The 21473-nt window shown below is 39.2% G+C and overlaps 1 protein-coding gene across 1 annotated transcript in view; it reads left to right on the plus strand.

The window, feature by feature from the left end:
* Nucleotides 1–6: 6 nt before the first annotated feature.
* The window catches only part of LOC109486549 (RNA-binding protein 45-like), a 33352-nt gene continuing 11885 nt past the window's right edge, over nucleotides 7–21473 (plus strand). Inside the window, 3 exon segments of the mRNA XM_019790388.1 lie at nucleotides 7–25; nucleotides 13952–14062; nucleotides 14064–14208. Of these exon segments, the coding sequence (XP_019645947.1) occupies nucleotides 13955–14062; nucleotides 14064–14208 (253 nt within the window). The 5' untranslated portion in view covers nucleotides 7–25; nucleotides 13952–13954.

Raw genomic sequence — 21473 nt, forward strand, 5'->3', positions numbered from 1 at the left:
CGGACCAGAACCCAAACCACTCAAGGTGAGAGAGTATGGGTTATTTACCTCCGTGAAAAATGGAGGTATTGTTTTTGGTGTGTGTCTATGTGTGTGTGTGTGTGTGTGTGTGTGTGTGTGTGTGTCTGTGTGTGTGTGTGCGTGTGTGTGTGTATGTTTCAGCAAATTGTAGTCAGCATAACGTCAGAACGCCTTTATGGATTGTTATGATATTTGGTATGTTGGTAGATCATAGGAAGACAAAGGTCAAGGTCAAATATAGGCCTCCTGGTGGCTGACCTTGGTACTGCAGCAGAACTTTTGTTTTTTTGTATCTTTTGTCTTACACATGCTATGGTCTTGGATTTTTTTATTATAAAAAGAAAGTGAAATTTGATCTCGAACCAGTTAAGCTCATTGAAGAGCTAATCTTCCACTGGTCGTGACAGAGAAGTCAGATGCTATGTACAGTATTGACAGGACTGGTTCATTGTACCGGGGAAATTCTCCTAGCTCTTTTCGACAAGCGCAATGAACAGTGGACCATGGCTTAACGTCCCGTCCTAAGGACTGCGACCCTAAACAGTAGCGTGCATGTCGGGTGAGCGACATCAGCCGGGATTCGAACTCCCAACCTCTTAGTCCAGAGGCAGGATATAGGTGGATATGAGTGTGAAGTTTGTGCACTAGGTTGGTTCATGTTGGATTTTAGAATAGCAAGTAACAGCCTGGTTTCTCATATTACTGTACTACGTTTAGAAATTGCTACTCGTAAATTATAGTTGGATATGAGTGTGAAGTTCTGTGCACTGAGTGGTTTCAAGCTGGATTTTAGAACAGCAGGTAACAGCCTGGTTTCTTATATTACTACGTTTAGAAATTGCTAAATTATAGAGGCAGATATGAGTCTGAAGCTTGTGCACTGGGTGGTTTTAAGCTGGATTTTCAAACAGCAGGTTTCAAACAACTGATATCCAAATTATACTGTATCACCATTCCAGCAGAGGCAACACCTGGTGTAGATACTACATAATATAGCCAGATAAATGTCCCGCCTTGGGCAGTCACTTTTCAGATAAGGCCACAACAATTTAATTTCTTGGTTACAGGATTTTTCTAGAAAAATAATGGAGCGGGCGGGCAAAAAAAAAAATAAAAATAAAAACAGGCCTAGGCGTCATATTATGGCCCAAAATGGTACGATAGGAGCCATGAAGTCAACACACCAGGCTGGTTCATTTAAAATTTAAACAATGAATTTTGAACTTTCATTGAAAGACTACATTGAAAGATGGAATAACTGCAACAACTAGGAAGAAAAGTACTGTTTTCAACTGTTCGGGGCAAAATATAAGCATTTTGCAGTTGATTCAGTTTTTTTTTAAAATCAGAAAAAAAATGAAGCGGGCGAATCCATTAACCAAGAAATTAAATTGGTGTAGCCTAAGGCCACAGCAAGTAAATTTTATGGATGACAATCATCCTCCGCAGACTCCAAATCTAATGCAATAGGACGAAAAAAATTCTTTCATTTTCAAATTTTGAGGTGATTTTTTAAAGCCTTGTTAAACAAGAATTAGTTGACGAAATATGATATCACAACCAAACAGAGCTTCTTGTATTGCACAGTATTACCTGTCCTTGTAGATGTGTGAAGACCTCAGTTACATGTAACTACATGTAGATATTCTAGCAAAGTGGCTAGCAGTACCATCATTGGCAGCTGCTATACTGGGTTGGATTGGACACGTGTCAGTGTCAATATTTGCGATCAAACGCAAACCATTGTGCCTCAAGTTTGCTGGATCCCCAACGGTCTCCGAACCGATAGGTACATTTTGTATTTACAACATATTCACCCATTTTTCAGCATTTCTTGTTTTTTTTCTCCAAAATTAGCCAAAAATTAATGCACGCGCTGATGTCATCCTTAAAAGTACTTCCCTTGGCCTAAGAAACACGGCTTCCCCCGCTTTCCATATTGTTCCTGTCTCCACAGGTGCAAAGAAAATAAAGATTATGTGTGGGTGAACGAAAGTTGAAACCATTATTCAGCAAGCTGAGATAATACCAACTGTTGGAGAAAATTACTTGCCGGACTCTGTGTGATGAAAGGAAATCTGTGGCGCCCCCCTAGGCAGCTGTCAATCTTAATTACTAGTAATCAATCAGTCACCGCAGCATGTAAACACCATCATCATCTGTTATAATTGCATACTTTATACACAGAACATGTGCATTGCCAAAGGGCTACCAAATCTCTTGAGGAAAATGAAATCTGCTTGTGCTGCTGCACAGTGGGTCGTGTGGCGTAAACCGCAGCATTTTCGACTCAGAACCAGGAGGTCCCGGGTTCGAATCCTACCAATGCCACCAATTTTGTGCCCTTGGGAAAGGCACTTTACACAACTTTCTTCACTTCACTCAGGTGGAAATGAGTATCTAGCTTCGGTTAGGGACGTCCCTCGGATAGGACGTTAAATGGAGGTCTTGGTTTTGGGAGAGCCACAACCCACGTATGTTAAAGAACCCCCCGCACTTATCGAAAAGAGTAGGGGTCCTTCCCGGTGTGAGTGGTTCAAAGTCTACAGTCCAGTCTTACGCAGCTTGTACTTAACATTGACATTGTACAAAATTGGTGTGTTACGCCTAAAAAGGCGGTATGGCTGGTTTTCAATCCAAATTGTTTCTTGACCTTCCGAAAGCATCGGTGCTTTTATGTTTGGCATAATAATGCGTTATATCCAACATACATGTAGACAAATTGAAAATAAACCAGCTACATGTAATTTTGTGTGAAATGCTCCTTCTGTGATGAGATCACCAACAGGTGGTCTTCTATGTTATCATCTCCCTACATGTATATTATCTCCCTTTTCTAAAGACAAAAAGAAAAACAAAAGACGAAAAGAAACAGATATAAACAATTATATCTCTTAGAGTTAACTTTTCTAATAAATTCTATATTGTTTTTAACTAAGAAGAAACGAAACAGTAAAAAGCAGTAATCTGTATCCCACTATTGTAACTGCATGTTCTTTTCTTTTCTGTACTATTTTCAAAAGTAGTTGGCTCGTTGCCATACAATGTATATTGTACCATGTCGTGCAATAAAGTTCTTCTCTACATGTATGTACATGTAGGTAATAGATTAGCGTCCTTGAAGGCTTGAGGCAAGGACATATTTCTTACACTCCTCAGTCACTCTCCTTGCTTCGGATCAGATAACCAAGAAGCAATGCAAGCTTAAGGGGGTGTTTGTGAAATATTTAGGAGGTAAACGCCCACATCAATCTGTCTGGATTATACTATATTCCTCCTGGATACTGTTGTGACCATGTGCATCCATGTGATAAGTGACCAGGCATTGATTCACAATATGTGGGAATCTGTGAGAATGAGATATGGACAGGTTTTATGTCTCAATGCTGGATTTCTCCTTGAAGGCATCATAAAAATGAGTTTCCTTCAGTGATCAGAAGGGTATACCGGTTATTCATTGTTGTTGCTTTTTTTATTGCCAGACAAATACTTGGCAAAGTTTTCAGCTTTATTTGTTTGTTGTTTGGTTCATTTGTTGGTTTGACTATAGATTTTGTATGGTTTTAGATTGTTGGTTGTCTAATGGTAAAAAGAAGTGTTAGAAAGTTTTTGGCTGATCACAAGCATGCAAATTCTATGGAGGAATGATATGACCCTATAGCAATAGTTTCCACCTACATGTACTTTGTGCTTTAACGAGTTAAGCAGGGCTCGAAATTAACATTGTCCCAGTGTCAAATGACACTAAATTTTCAGCTTGGGACAATTCAAATTACGTTTCGGGACAATTTTGGGGCAATTGGAAAATTCTAAGACCATCCACGTCATTTGGGAACGCGATCCATCCATCCTGCTGCAGACTGCTGGCAGCCTATAAATATATAATACTCTGACAAACATTTAAATTTGACCAATCAGGGATTCCAAATATCAGGGACGGTGCCATGCCCATGATATTATCATGTATTTCCCTACATTTACTAATAAAGTGGACTTCAAGTTGTACAAATTCAGTTGTTGTTTTCTTATTTTTGTCATCAACTTGTTTCCTGAAAAGCAGGCTGGGACAGTCCATCTTCAGTTCGGGACAATTGAAATCTATGTTCGGGACAATTCTGGGACAATAGTGAAAAAAGTTAATTTCGAGGCCTGGTTAAGTGTTGATAAAGGTGTCATCTTTGTTGGACTTTGTTGGAGAGATAATCATAAGGAACTATATATTACTGGCAGAATTCGTTCTTATCTACATCAGAAACTGGGTGTAACCACTCATTACGACACAGGGTGAGTCCTTAGTGTCATGGTAGCCCTGTAACGAGCGACAATTATCATACCTGGGGGACAAAAGACCATCCCAATTGACGTCATACACCACACGGAAACAACAGATCCACACAATAGGACAGTATAATCTTTTGATCTTTGACTTTTAAAACTTGCGTCTGCTAGACAGAATTTACGTGCACAATATACATGTAAACAAAAGGTGAAATTGGCATTTTCTGCAGGTAAAAGACATAAATACAGAAATAAAAGATCAGTCATAATAATTTTAATATTATGTGTGATTAAAAGAAGCATTTCCATAGTTTTTTTATCGAAATTCACACAGTGTTAGAGGAAGAATGTTTGTAAACAATGTCAACTGATCACGTCAGTGTAATTATATGTAATTATGATCTATTCTGAGATAAAAATACACCCTTGTTGGATGTTATCTTACTAATTATCTAAGAATTCACGACGTTTAAGTCTTAACAATGAGATAGAGACCTTTAGAAATACATGCCTGTAGAAAGCAGACACTAGACCACACCTAGATGGTTTTGTTGATAAAACATTATATTAGGCCACACCAATTTAATTTCTTGGTTAACGGATTCGCCGCTTCATTTTTTTCTGATTTGCAAATAAAAATATAAATCCAGAATCAACTGCAAAATGCTCATATTTTGCCCTGAACAGTTTAAAAAAGACCTTTTCATCCTAGTTGTTACAGTTATTCCATCTTTCAATGCAATGGTATCATTAAAAGTCCAAAATTCATTGTTTAAAGTTTGAACCAGCCTGGTGTATTAACTTCATGGCTCCTATAGTACCATTTTGGGCCATAATACGATGCCTAGGCCTGTTTTTACCTCCGGGGAAGGAGATATCCTTCCGCGAGGAGGTTTTACTATCATTCGAAACATTTCTGTCAGCAGCTGTTTCTCGCGATCGGCTGGACGGATTGGTCTGTTGTTCGGTATACGTATTGCTGTTGGGCTGCAGATGATGCAGAACGTTTTTGTTTAATTGTATATGTGTTTATGGGCGTCGAAATAAAAGGTTTTTAAGTGCTCCGGACACCCCCGCCATGCTGAAAATGGAATTTACCATGTTGTTAAGGAATGGGGAGGTTTCAGTTTTGGGTCTTACCATTTAAAAGGGGTCAAACAGAGGGGTGTCTGCTTCCGATATGTATTTTGAAATATTATCGCAGTTGTATCTCGCGTTGGGGTAGACTGGACTCGGTGTATGTTCTTCTAATGGGCTGTAGATGGTGCAAGTTTTTTGTTTTTATTGTATATGTGTTTTGGGCGTAAAAATCTGAAAATCGTCGCGCGCGGCGCTGGGCTGGCTGCCAGCGCAACTTCCGGGTGGGCCAATGGGTCAGGGGTCAACGCCCTCTTGCGCAATCTTGGATGTTTTCGGCGTATAGTACGACTTCTTAACTTACAAATACCGTGGTATACTGTCTCAGACGTTCTCGACATGCATTTTTACCGTGGGTACATGGTATGGGCTGCAGATGAAAATGTTGACCAGTCCAGGAACGCTAAATCTAACACATAAAATTCAACACCATCAACTATACAGAACAAACAACATGGAAAAATATACAATAAAAAGCCCGGAGGTATAAAATCTCAGATTTTACTTGTTATTTTTATTTTTTTTTCGCCCGCCCGCTCCATTATTTTTCTAGAAAAATCCGTTAACCAAGAAATTAAATTGGTGTGGCCTTATCATAGTACAAATAAAACAATAAACATGTTCCCTCTTTTCTGTGCAGGTTAATATTCTGTTTGAGCTATTTACTAATCATTATTATGTAAATAAGAGCCATATTTGTATCCTGTTTTGTCTTTATTAATAAGCCCATGTACATGTAGTACATGTGTATTGTATGGTTATACATTTCTACTACACTCATATTTTATTCTTTAAATGGGTATGGATTTTTTATACAGATCATTAGCCATATGGGTCAATAGCTGTTGTTAAATTTGTCAGAAAAAAATATTGCATATGAAAAATAATCTTGTAATAAAAGACATCAGCAAGAGAAAAAGGTGAAAGTTTGTACCTAAGGTACATATATTAGTGATGCATACCGGTTCACTGGACTTGGATCCGGACTTGTAAGAATGTTTAGGTTCATTAGTCCAAAAAAACCTAAAAGTCAAGAACCGAGTCCGGACTTATTACCATAAAAGACCATTTCACATACCCCTTTTCTTTCCAAACCACCTAAAACCTTCCGTAGATTGCAAAATCTTTGCTGCAAAATGAAGAAAACATTGCCATCGGGCATCGTCAAGTACCGGCCTCCATGTTGTGTGGCCAAAGTTTCACCCAGACAACATTGCAAGGTTGCCAACATGCAATTTTGTATATGCCATGGGTTTAGGTCCTAAGTCCGGAACTGAACCTAAACCTCTGGACTTGAATCCGGATCTGAACCTGAAATTGGGTTTAGGTATGCATCACTAACATATATAGTATCAGCAATGTCACCATGACCAGAGTATATATATAGAATTTACTCCAATTCTCGGTGCGGTAAGTGTGAAACGTTGTATCCTCTATGTAGTAAAGACTTAGATGATCCTCCATATATTCTGACGGCTTCTCACATCTTATAATAACGTCATCCTTTTCTTGTTGTCAGTTCATGAAATCTCAGAATGTCAACGGTCTCAGAAGATTGCCTTTGCTGATGAAAAGCAGTGACATTTTGATGTTATAAACCTTCTGTGATCAAAGATCAGCCAGACAGCTGTGGATATCAGATATGGTACCGACTTAGGCAGCCTGCCATATACATGTATGAACTCTACATGTGCAACAGTCTGGTCATGTACTATAGTAGTCATCTCAGACAAAATATACCCTCTGAGAATATTGCAAGTATGAGTCTCTTGTTACTAGAGGTTTATTTGAAAATTTATACATTGCGGCTTTGTTGGACAGGGATTTATAGTGGATATAATATATATTAACATTGTAGGGTATTGAATGTAAGAAAACTTTATGTGAATTGTTTCCCTGAAGATTTTTGCTGTGCCAGAAGGAAATGAAAAGAAACAATTATTACCCAGTATGATGAGGAAAAAAATTAATGTCTCTAGAGATGCAGCAAAGAGTGGATATCAATAAAAACATGTGGTTTCATCTGCAATTTTACGAGCTCCCATCTGAATTCCTGCAGGTTGTGAACTTGGAAGTGTGCCAGCCTGTAGTTTGGTAGCTAATCACTAGGTGGTGTTACTGCACAGGTGGTAATGTACATGCACATTGGTTCTGACAGATGCAGTGCAGTGACACCAATTTGATTCTGAAATAATGAAATTGTCGGAATGAATAGTACATAATATATATATATATGTGTGAGCAGATTATTATTGGACTGAGCAGAGCACTTTGCACTAATGCCTCTGCCTGTTTACAGCTGAGAGGTACATATCCAATCTGATTGAGTAATATACATGAATTGTATTTCATTCCTTTTATATGTGATAGTGGCTGTGCATATGTGATGTTCCCACTGAATCAAAATTCATTTGTACAATGATTGAAAACTTTTACTTTTTTTAAGTTGTTTCAGTGAGAAATGGATGTTGTACATGTAATAGTTGGCAGTAACCTTAGCACAATGCAAGGTTTACGATGTCAAAATTTGAAGATGTAGGAATCTTGTTTTTTTTGGGCCCGCTTTTTTTTCGCCCTATCGCATTAGATTTGGAGTCTGCTGAGGATGTCATCCATAAAATTTACTTGCTGTGGCCTTACACCGTGAGAAGGCAGTACAGGGCCAATCTTCCATCCCGGTATAATTTACTTCAGCAGGAGGCCAGTTACCGCCAACTGTACCTCCTTACTGTCCCCTTCTGTTTGTCTATGCCATTGAACTTCTACTGTTACATGTATACCTCCTTCTCTGATAACCTTAATGGAAAACACCTGGTTTGGTGAGTTCAACCTCCCTGCAACTCTCATGTCTATCTGTCAGGCTGTCTAGACTTGAGGAAAAAAAGAAGATACAGTTACTAGAAGGAGGTAAACCTCCTTGGTTAGTGTAACATCAAATGATTATAGGAGAATCAGATCTTACCATTTCAAAAACACACTGTTCATTGTGTTTTATATGACTGAAATGCGTGAAAGAGACTAGAAATTAAAGATTTCTCTATCAAATTAGAAAAAGAAATACAAAAAAAGTAATATATCTGAAACTACAACTAATTTCTGTTATACGTGTACAACCAGGGCTCTAGCCAGTGCCCATTTTTCCTTAAATTACTGGAACTTCACGATACCTGACAGAAAAATTGATCCGTCAAATTTGACAGACAAAATCAACAAAAATCTTGGGTAAAAATATGAAAACATCTGAAGGACCACCAACAACCTCTCTGACCACCAACAACCACTCTCAACACCATGATTTGCCTCTCAAAATGCAGGAAGTTGCATTTTTGACGGCTTGAAAATCCCAAAGTTCCCGGACCCCTAGATTGTGCCCACCTTCAACGGTCAAATCCCGCCTATGCACGGCACTCCCACCCCCATATCCAATCAGCACAACCGCAGAACGTGCTGCACCCGCACAAAACCTGTAATGTATTGAACACTCTGTCTATAGTTTCCAAATGTCATGTCAGAAAAAATATTGTCTGCAACAGGCAAAATTCTGATACAACGATGACCAAAAATCCAACGAAAATCGTGAATAATGGGGTTTTCCCGCAGTCGCAGTACTGTATGTTCTGCCAACGTGCTGCAATCATCCACCCTAATATCTGCTTGGAGAGCTGTTCTGAAGTGGTGTCTTGCCTAATTGGAAGTTTACCAGAGCTTACTTTGCCCCATACTAAGTTTATTCCGGTGTCGTCAAGTTTTACGACCGTTGCCATGGCAACTATAAAGTTTGATATACGTGGTCAAGACCTCTGGATTTGTTCCCATCGCTGTTCTTGAAGTGTGACAAGGACAAGAAACTGCTTCAGTCTTCTTCCAAGACAAGTGTGGGAAAAGTTCAAGTAGTTTTTGTCAGGACCACTCATTTGTACTGAAAACATTCATTTCTTAAACCAAAACAACTTACATGATTACCTTGAGTTATGTTACTTCAAGGTAGGTAGGTACATGTACATGTAGGTAGGTACTTGTAGGTTAAACTTACATGTCTTTGACTATATGTTCTGACTGATAAACACCCTATTCGGCTGTATATAGATGAAAATATTAGATTTGGTCTTTGCTGCAAGTTAAGATTCACTGTGAACTAATAACATCTCTGTCCGTAATATCACCAGGGTCCACAATATCACCACCTTGAGAAATAGTGTGCTTAAAGATATTTTTACTGTAACATACTTTTGGTATGCACTCCTTCACACATCAAATGTACATTCCTAGGGTATGTTGCAGTAAAAATATCTTTAAGCACACTTTTTCTCAAGGTGGCGATATTATGGACCCTGGTGATATTATGGACACAGATGTTACATGTTAGGTAACTTACATGGGGGCAAGCATGGCCTTTTCCGTAGAGCGTAATCGGCCGTTATAATTCTACGTAGAGCGTAGACGGACCGCTCTAATGCAACGTAGAACGTATTCGCCGTTTGAATTCTACGTAATGCGTTGTATCCACTGTCTTGGAATTTATCGCATAGTGTAATCGAGAGGTTTTCTGAATTCGACATAATACGTAGCCAGCGCTCACAATTTAGCGTAGAGCGTTGTCAGGACCCCCCATGCAGGCCCCCTTACATGTTACTTCAGTTCAACGTAGGTACATGTAGGTAGGTAGAGAAATGACATGTACATTTTCTGACTGGTAAATACCCTATTCAGCTGTAGATGAAAATATTAGATTTGGTCCTTGCTGCAATGTAGAACATACGAATAACAATGAATGAATGAAAGACCTTTATTGTACATCTGTGCTCTAACAAGCCAAGTACAGGTCATGAATAGATAAGGAAAAGGATACAGCAATGACACTTAAACTATACATACTAATGTGATCTACTATTTACATTGTTCGACTTCTTCTCGCTTCTTGACGCAGTTATAGATGTACGTCCATATAGAACTAATGATACATGGTTTGTCAAGTTTCATAAGAAATATAAATTTTTCTGATTCATTTAATGGCCAAAGCTGGGGAACTTACATTTTGTATCTATTATATAAGAATATAGGAAATCTCTCTCATTACTATATAACGTGCAATCAACTTCGAAATGATACTCATCCTCAATCTTATCTAAATCGCAAAATTGGCAAATAACAGACACGTGGCAATTGATTTAAAATAGGTTGGTTTTCCTTCTACATTAGTAGCAGTCTTCAGCAGCTCAAAGTTCAGTGGAGATGTATACACTGTAAATGTCTGGAGGCAGTTGTGGTACCCAGGGGAAGCTCTGGTATACCACTCTAGTATTACTGTTGTTACGCTGTGGTCAGAGTATTTCCTGCCCCATGGCCACAGTCTAGGATATGGTACACCACACATTATGACTACTGCTGAAGGATAACTTCCGCAAATTCAATGAGAACCTATCCAGGTTAAACGTGTACAAAATTAAGCCTCTTCAACTGTGACTTAACATCTGTGTCCATAATGTGTCTTGGGCAAAGAACGGAAGTACAAGTAAGTTAAGCAAAATCTATTCTAAACATTGTGGAAAAGATTTCTAGAAGATATACTTTTAGTAGCCTGCTCATCAGTCAGTGAAAACTACATGTACAACTACAATGAAATTTCACCTTGAGACAGTAGCTACAGAGGCTTAGATTGTTCCAAGAGGGCCTGCAAGGGGGGGTCCTGACAACACTCTACGCTGAATTTGGAAACCTCTCAATTACGCTTTACGATAAATTCCAAGTGGCTACAACGCATTACGTAGAATTAAAATGGCGAATACGCTCTACGCAAAATGCGCCAATTACGCTCTATAGAATTAGAGCGGTCCGTCTACGCTCTACGTAGAATTAAAACGACTGATTACGCTCTACGGAAAAGGGCTTGCGGGCCCCCTTCTAAGTTTGTAAGATTGGCTACTGCACATTGTCTGGTATCTCCTACTGTCCCCCTCCCTCCTGAGGGGTTAACCTTGACCGGTGCCACATGTGCAGGGCAGTGTTCCAGGTCCAAGTGGCCCTGAATGCCCCTAGCAGGAGATATTAAAACTTCCAGCAGCCAAGATAATCAAAGTCACATAGCTGCCAGGAAAGACACTGGATTTGAACATTCCCATATGGCATGAATGGAGAGAACTACATTGTACATGTACATTTATAATGACTGAACAGAAATATTTAGCGACAGATAATATTGTGTAATACTACAATCATGTATACATGTATATTGTGTTATGACTTAAATTCATAATCAATGTCATGTATAGAGATCCAGTTTTGGCCAAATCTCATAGATTATGAGGACTAACATGTACAAATTAGGTCTGTAGATATTACAAATGTAGATGAAAGTCTCTTTTACCTAAGTTTTAGAATTGTGTCTTTCAGTCTACATCAAAGTTTTAATTTTGTAAATTCCATTAAATCTGTAACAGTTGATTTATAAACTGTCATTTTCAAAGGCCTTGGTTGATAAACCATATCATAGCAGCTACAGATATAGTAAAAAAATCAATATTGGATATTACATACTATATTACTGTAAGTTGCAAGATACAGTTAAAATCATGGAAAAACCTCCTCTTATTGCTTGCTGATTTCCAAAGGTGAAAAGATTGGCCTGCATTATGACTTATGGGTTGCCGAAAGTCATGCAATATCCCTAGTATAGATTCCTCGCATACAGGAGAGTGTTCTTTATTTCACACTGTCTATCCTGCCCAGGGGCGACTTCTGCGATTCTTTATTGCTGATAACAAATTGTAGGGCAGTGATTGACGACCCGGTGACATTGAGATCATCGGACCAGATTCAGTTTGGACTGTGATCCCTTGGAGCAAAGGGAACAGTACAGAACCAAGCTGCAAGATTCTGCACGGACAACTATGAAAGGGGTGCTGGTGTAACGGAAATGAAAAGAAACCTACAGTGGGGTTCGCTGGAAGACAGACGAAGAATGTCCAGACTGTGCATGATGTACAAAATGACTAATAAAGTGGCGGACGTACCAACTACTAAGTATCTGATACCATCCCAGAAAAGAATAAGAAACAGTCATGCCTTCAAATATCAGAGTTATCAACCAAGAATCTACTAGTAGGTGTTCAAAAACTTGTATTTCCCAAGAACTATTGTAGACTGGAACTCGTTGACCCCAAGCACAGTTGGGGCATTATCACTAGAAAGCTTTAAACAACACCTGCAATTAAATGTGCAAAGATTGAGTGTAACAAGTCATTTGGTGTGATATAGCTAGCTGCTGCCGCGCCACGTGCCTGCGAAGCTGGTGTGTTACGCCGAAGGGTTATACCGGCTATACTGATACAGATACAGAACCTACACTTGTGCAAGAGAATACACTGAGTAACCATGTTTAGAATAAAAATGTCGCCAGATTGTAAGATAGTCTCCCTAAACTTTAATCTGCATCCAGATCTTTCCCAAAAGTCATTTTAATCCTTAGGCTAAGCCAGGCTTATCCACAAATCTTAGACTAGAGGAAATACATTACATTTTTGGTTTACCCAATTACATGTGTAATCAACCATCAAAACAACAAACCAGCCAACTCATTGACAAGTAAATTAGCTAAGAAGAAGTGAATAAAAATATCCTTGATGAGTTTAAAGGTATTGCATCCTCTCTTCTTCAGACAACTTGGTTACTGTACCATGTTTCACAAAATACGGCCACTTGAGATAGTAGGACTGTGGGTTTTGCCAGAAATATGGTGTTGAAGGTTTGTTTAACCTTTGAATGAGCTTGCAAACGTTGGAGCTTCGGATCCCAAATGTCGTCACCTGTAAGGGAAAATTCTTCTGATCTTGTTCCATCAATGTATAACTCACTTATAACCGCAGGGAACTAAAAGTTGGATCCTGCAACCTTGGCTGCCACTTTGAACTTTGAGAGGGATAACTACTAATACACTAAGTCAACCAATATTTCAAAACTCTTATCCAACCACAGGGGTTCGACTAAGCTCTAAACCCCAGCAGCCATTTTCAACCAAGGGCAAATTGTTAACGTTCCAAGAAATCAATTGGCATTTTTTTCCATGATGTGGGGGATCTTGAATCTAACTTCTCCTGAAATTGATTTAAAGAATTTCGTACAAGCTCCTTGACTCCCTATGAGGCAGATTAAAAAGCTTGTATGGTCGACTGTGGAGGGCAAGGTTGAGGCTGTTTTGGATCGGACTCTGACAGCTGTATCTAATATGGTTATCAAGTCCCCTAAAACAGGCTAGCCCGAGGCAGGTAGACATTTTTGACCTCTCCTAATATATTCACGTGTTAGTTGGACAGAGCTGTTTTCCTAGAAAGGGATCCTGTCCCAGCGAGTCGCTTAGTTTAGGTCAGGTGGTGCATGGGGTTGTCTGAGGTTGAACAGATCATTGTTTTTCAAGCTGGAAAACCCCGGGAGAAGCTCGGGGATTGGTTCGTTAGGGTGACAGAGGGTCAGGCGTGGCTGCCGTCTCAAATTTAAAAGTTAACGGGATTTGTGTTTGCAGGTGATGGTCGCCCAGTCCCGCAGCAGCGGGAGTACTAACGACATTAGCATCGACGCCGAGTCACTCACCAGACTATTCCTCGTCATCCCAAAGTCTCTGGAAGAGGAGGATCTTAAAAGACATCTTCAAGGAATGGGGTCCGATTGAGTACGTCAACGTGGTACGCGACAGAGGATCGGGCGACCCAAAAGGCTTCGGATATGTCAAGTACTACAAGGCTTCTCATGCAGCACTAGCGTTGGAAAACTGTGACAAATGTAAGTATATCTCCTTATATGAGGGCATGCATGGGGGGTAGTGAGTACGAATTACGCAACATTTTCGCCACCGATTACGAATTATGTTCAATTTTCTGAGCCGGTTACAAACAAGCAGTACTACACGTTACAGCTAATGCACTGATTACGATGATTTTAAGCGGCTGCCTGCAGATTACAAAGATTAGAAAGGCCTGATTACGCCTTACGAAAAAGGGCATGCAGGCCCTCGCTTATGAACATATGTCATCAAGTTTGTATATACTATATATGATTTATCTACAGCTGTCTTTGCTGGCAGTAGAGCTTGACTTGCGTAGAGTCCTCTGCAAATATGAAAGCATTCTGAGCAGTGTTGAGGCTGAACTCTGTTGTGCCACGTCTCTGCACATGCTGCCCTGGAGCATTCTTCCTGTCAGTGTCCAGCATTCAAGCTTTCAAACATCAAAAGGGCTTGGGGCTCCCCGATCCGCTCTGTATATTTTGCCAGGCATTCTTGCACATGGCCCATGGTCAGGCTGAATGTTTGCAGTAGCCAGAGACTGACCCGACTGAACAAATCAAAGAGTAACTGTAATCCTTGTCCTGGTGTAGCAGGCTGGGATGTACCCCTGGTCGGAATGTACACCCGGGTATATTCTGACCAAGGGTATATTCTGACCTGCTACACTGCTATGAGAAACAAGTATTAAGTACACCAAAATGGCTCTTTTGCACAACTTTATGACTGAAAATTTCCTAAAACTCTCCAAGGAAAGAGTTTTGCTGACAGATATGTGGAAATTACAGCAAATTGTGTGATTCCTTGAATTAGAAATGACAAAAACAAAATAGACAAGTTGAATAAGTTGCTTCCTTTTTGTACACCCGGGTATATTCTGACCAGGGGTATATTATGACCTGCTACACTGTCATGGGAACTGTAAGTATTGTAAGTATGACAAAATATCTCTTTTGCACAACTTTAGGACTAGAAGTTTCCTCAAATTTTCCAAGGAAAGAGAACTTTGCTGTCAGATGTGTGGCACAATGACAGAAAATTGTTTGATTCCTTTGAATTAGAGACAACACTCACTCACTCATAGAGACTATAGAAAACAAAGTAGACAAGTTGAACATGTTGTTTCCTTTTTGTGTGAAAATAAACAAAAGCACATACATGTAGCAAAGTCACCTTTGGTGAGGATACCATTTTCCGGGACATTCAACCACACAGACCCTTTTATGTGAAGTTCCAAACATGTTTTTCCAGTGGAGTCAAGTTTTACTACCTTTTTATGGACCTGACCTGGTACCCTCTCCCCTAATGTACATCACATGGTGGATGCACACATTAAGGGGGGCCCGCAAGCCCTTTTCCGTAGAGCGTAATTGGCCTTTTTAATTCTACGTAGAGCGTAGACGGACTGCTCTTAAATTTTGCGTAGAGCGTATTCGCCATTTTAATTCTACGTAATGCGTTGTAGCCACTTGGAATTTATCGTAAAGCGTAATCAAGAGGTTTCCGAATTCAGCATAGAGCGTTGTCGGGACCCCCCCTTGCAGGCCCTCATTAGGCAGTTTGTGTCAAAAGACCATAACAGTTACAGTAACTGTATTTCCAAATCACTAGTTTTCAAAGTACTCACAATGAACGTGAACTTGGCTGTTTTTCTATAATGTGTTTTAAAAACAAAGAAGATGTTTTGCATCACGTATCAACAGTACTGTCAGACACCAGAAAGGTAAAACAGAGTTCTGGAAAAATCTTCGCTTCAAGTGGTGTGTTTAAAAACTGAGCTTTAAAAGTAATTGATATTTGAAAACACAAAATCATGCCATGACCAACTTGACTGACTGCAGTGTTTTTCAATAACAGGACTACAAAATGCACACAAGTTTTGGGTTAATTTGGGTAACTTTCAGTAGAGATTCTTTGTACATGTACAAAATGTATTTTGCCAGTAATACCGGTAAAGAGAGGTTGAACCCAACTGGATTGGTAGGAATGAACTTTGAGGAATAAAGTACTGTAGTACAGATTTTTGTCCTTGACTCACTTGTACATTTTTACCTCCATGAAAAACGGAGGTATTGTTTTTGGTGCATCTGTGTGTCTGTCTGTGTGTCTGTCTGTGTGTCTGTCTGTCTGTCTGTGTATTTGTGTTTCCGCACATCAGGACGTGTTAAAATGAAGGACGGCAAAGGAGAGGAATTTTACACGAAAAATATTGTCATTTGAATTTAGAAAACCATAAATAAAAGTAGATTATGCTAATTATGACCTAATTTCCATAGTCAATGAGACAACTAAAAAAACGTTTACAAAAACTCATGTATTTCATGGAGGTATGAGATCTACGAATTCTTGTTGTAGATGGTTAGAAATAAGAAGACTCATTGCAACAACATTTTGCCATGAATCTGGATTTACAGTGTGTTTGGTGTAGAGTTCTCTCTACAAATGCTTGCACCTGCAACTATACCCAATGCCAGAAAATACTAGCATACCATAGCAGACACCTTTGGGACCTTACTGCACTGTGCTGCATGGCCTCGTGGAGTGTCTGTCAACCATTCTTTTGATACGAACCATCAATGAACAGCTCTCTTGAGACATTTTGTCACTTCGCTGGAAACTGGTCAAAAACCTGTTATATTTTGTGCTGCAACCATGGTTACTTAGACAAGGAATTATTACTCAAGCAACTGGATGGATTTTGAAAGTGTTCCCAGTTGCTTGAGTAATAGTTCCTGGTGTATCTCATTACCTGGATGTCTAACCTTCACTGACGTAGCATGTTTTCTTAAAAATGAAGGGGTACAGCATGGCGTTGTAATTGTTAAACATCAGAGTCTATGGATGATAAGAACTATGCTAGGGTGATGCTTTCATTCCATAGCTAGGCCTAGGAAAACAAAATTTAATGTTGTGTTTCCTATTTCCCGACCAACCCTAGAAAAAACTGCCGACCCTAGCCTCTTTCTGTGTGGACCCCTGCAAGGGACAGAAATTTTTAAATTTCGGGCTGATCGACCTTTTCTTGCTCAATGATCTGACGCCTGAGTGATGAAACATCGTACAATCGAGTTTCCAACATTTGAGATTGTAAATGAAAGTGTCCTCATGCAAATTTTACTTTGTTAAACTGCATTGTATAAGTTGGATCAAAAAAAAAAGAAAAAGAAACCTACCAACCTTAATTTTTTTAGGACTGAAACAGGAAACACAGCATTTTTTCCTAGGGCCTATACTATAGCCCTATCAAGTGCCTTAGTTTGCTATCATGATGTTTTATATCAGATTTGATTCTTGTGAGGATGTTGTGATACAACTCAGTTGTTCAACATGTGTTGCAGACATACATGTATAACTGGAGTAACTTTTATTCAATTAGTAAAAGGTTCAAGATACAAAGAAAAGTACTTCTAAAAAGAGCAATAAAATTTGCTTTTTCTTCTTGTCAACTAACATTTACGTCTTACTCTGTGCAGTACTCCTTTGTAGGTGGTTTCTATTTTAGAGAACACTTGATGAAACTGCTGTTGAAATGGCATCTTGTGGGTTAAACCGGAACAGGTGCTCCTGTCACTGTGATATCTTAAGGCATTTAGAGATATCTTAAAGGCATTTAGAGACAGTAAAGTCTGTCCCAGATGACAGAGACATAAATCTGTGTGATGGTATTAAGGAGGAGCAGGCACAGCTCTAGGCTGATTCTTATTAGTGTGGAATTCAAGACACACGTCGCTCAAGTTGTGCCTCAACTTGCCGTAAGTAGTAATGCTGTGAGGAAAAGTAGTGATTCTGAAACTTGAAGGAAAATCCTTTTAGCTACATGTACTTTCAGGGGGCCCGCATGCCCTTTTCCGTAGAGCGTAATCAGCCATTTTAATTCTACGTAGAGCGTAGACGAACCGCTCTAATTCAACATAGAGCGCACATTTTGTGTAGAACGTAATTAGCCGTTTTAATTCTAGGTAATGCATTGTAGCTACCCGGCATTTATCGTTGAATTCAAAATTTAGGTTAGAATCCAGTTTATTAATTTTGTAAAAAAAAAAAGGTTGACTAAACTAGTTGGAAATACGTTTTACATGAAACAGGTCTATTTTACATGAACAATGATGTTCTTGCTCCATTAAACATTTTGTCATGGAAGGCATTTTTTATTCCTTTAACTTTCGTCACACAAAAATAGCTATTTGCTTACCAATTATGTATAGTTGTGACAGGGTTAGGCAGCAGGGAAATGTGTGATACAGGATCGTTTTGAAGCATGGAGTTCTTTGATAAACTTTCTGCAAAGAGTTTGCCAAAAAGATAGAGTGCATATGTACATGTGTTTGTGCACCATGTACCTTTTACATGATTTTGCATGATATTGTCAGTGAAATCTTTACCACTATCATTTAGCCCTGAACTATGGTCATTATCGGTGCAAAGGTCAGACAAAAGGTCACAATAATGACCCAGACACTACATTTTTGACTGATAAGGACTTAGTCCAGTGACATATTCAGGTCTTTGGTTAAATCCACATCATGTCTGGGGATGGTTAGCCTCTTGTAGTTGTCATTAGGTAAACATTTTCTGAATCACTGTAGGTTACTAGGGATTAGTGGTAACTTTTGCCATTTTTGATTATGATTATTTCGAAATGATTTTATATCTTCTAAAGGTTGCTAATGTTATCTAGTTCCTGATGAGTTGGATATGATTATAATGTGCTGATGAGTTGATTATTATCATCCAAATCATTTGATACACTCTTAAAGGTGTCCAGAATCATCTAGTTTGCTGATGAGTTGAACAAATATGAAAAATACCTGAAATATCGCAGAGCAGCCTAAGTTTGCTTTAAATTAGTGTTGCTCATTGACCAATTTATGTAGTAGGTAAGTTACTAGTTTATCCAAACAAAAGCTGACAAATTAGAAAGCCGAACAAACAAACAAACATTTACACCTAGAAAAATGTCCCATTACTACTGACATTTTCCACTGTAAGAGACCAGGTGTATATGTATCATTCTGTGAGTTTGCATGCCCGTAGCCAGGGGGGTTCGGGGGGTTCGGAAGAACCCCCCACGTCCACAAGGCTCAAAGGTCCACTTTTTGGTCCACTTTTTATCTACAGGTCCACGCTTTTCTTTAGATGGACTGATTCGTATCACCAGTGGGGCTGGAATCGTATGAAAACTGCCTACTTTGTCATTTAATAGAAAGTTATCTCTGATTTTTTTTTCTTTGAAATCCTCTCAAAAACACAGGAAATGCCATTTCAGAAGGTTCATTTTTCAAAATTTTCTAGGGGAGCATGCCCCTGCCCCCCCCCCCTAAGAACCTCTGGCCTTCAACGCTCGCTGGTCCCTCAAGCACTGGGAAGAACCCCCCATTCAAAATCCTGGCTATGGGCATGGTTTGTAAAGCTAATGTTTTGACACATTTAATCCTGAGTTTCTGTAGATCTGCCTTAAGGCTACAATTTCCACTAACAGGTGTAGAGCAGCATCCGGTCTGACACCCATGGTACTACAGACACACTCAGTCTCATCTTTTCAATCAGGGTTTTGACGTGTTGCTGTAAGGCTACACCAATTTAATTTCTTCGTTCCCGGATTCGCCTCTTCATTTTTTTCTGATTTGCAAAAAAAAGAATTCTGGCTCTGAATCAACTCAAAAATGCTCATATTTTGCCCCCAACAGTTGAGAAAGTCCTTTTCTTCCTAGTTGATACAGTTTTTCCATCTATCAATGCAGTGGTTTGAATCAAAGTTCAAAATTCATTTACAACCCAGCCTTTTGTTTTGTGTTGACTTCATAGCTTTTAATAATAATTCTATTGTAGCATTTGGGGCTATAATAGGATGCCTAGACCTGTTTTTACTTTTTTTTCGCCCTGTCATGCTTTGACTAAAAAAATCCGAGAACCTACAAATTAAATTGGTGTGGCCTAACGAGCAACTTGTCCTTGATAGAAAATCATTAACAGTTTATGGATTTTCTGTCCCTTGAATGGATTTAGCAGTTTGACAGCCAGTTTAAAAGTCAGCAACATATTTTATCAATTGTCACAGTTACATGTGCATGTTTTAGATTAGATTAAATTTGGTCGGCCCAAGGGTTTGAGACTAAGCACATGTATGTACTTACTTGAAGAATTTTTGTGGTATACTAGTACTAGTATATTCAGACAAATGCCAGAGTTTACGTTAAATTTTTCTCAGATTGAAGTGTTTCAATCATGATGACGGTCATATAATACAATAATTTATAATTGATACAAGATTTCATCACATATTTTGCATGATCTGTGGTGAACTTTTTGATTTATTCTATATGTGACAACAGATGCCTTCCCCACATGTAGTATAGTAGGCTTGATTTTCTAGTCTAATTGTATCCAGTAGGGATTCTTACCTCCCCCTACAAGAAAACCAATAACAAGTTCTCTACTTCCCTACTGAAGGATTCAATTTGTTCCTAATGAGACCACAGGCTTCTGACCCATCCATAGCCTGGTATGCAGCCATGTTCAGCTTATTAGGCCCAGGGGAAAAATGTGGTGTTTCCTGTTTCCCGACGGACCCTAGAAAAAACTGCCGACCCTAGCCTTTTTTTGGTGAGGACCCCTGCAAGGGACACAAATTTGTCGATCTGATTGACCTTTTTTTTAGCACTCCACGACACATCTAAATATTTGTTGTACACTCAGTTTTCCAACATTCACATTGAAAAAATATGTGTCCTCGTGCAAGTTTACTTTATTAGGCTGTATTTTTTAAGTTGGATCATCAGAGATGACCAAGTCCTAAAAAAGAAAAAAAAAGATAACCCCAACCCCTACCGATCCTAATTTTTTTTTCAGGATTAAAAAAGGAAAAAAACATTATTTTACCTTAGCCCGAGGGCTAATTGCAAGTACAGAAGAAACATCTGGTATAACATAAGAACAGGCAATGAATACACAGAGAACTACTGTTAACTCTGATAAACTACTAGGTTTGACTTCTTTTTTGAAGACAGAGGAAGACAAAAGATCCCACTTTTTCTGTAATTTGTGGATTTTCAGATGAATATAGTTCCTTACTTCCTAACCATCCTCTGTTGTCAAACTGGGATAAAAGCTCAGAACATGGCTGGGTACCAGGCTACCTGATCCTGTTTCCTAAACAGGCTAAACCCAGCCTTCGCCTGAAGTCCTTGATGTGCAATCTTGGTCTAGGCGCCTGTGACCCCCAGCGGGGTGCTGGCCAGCAAACCAGACTTAGGGGGAAGGACTC

This window comes from Branchiostoma belcheri, unplaced genomic scaffold, assembly GCF_001625305.1.
Source record: "Branchiostoma belcheri isolate BF01 breed outbred unplaced genomic scaffold, Haploidv18h27 scaffold81, whole genome shotgun sequence".
In the NCBI taxonomy this organism is placed as follows: domain Eukaryota; kingdom Metazoa; phylum Chordata; class Leptocardii; order Amphioxiformes; family Branchiostomatidae; genus Branchiostoma; species Branchiostoma belcheri.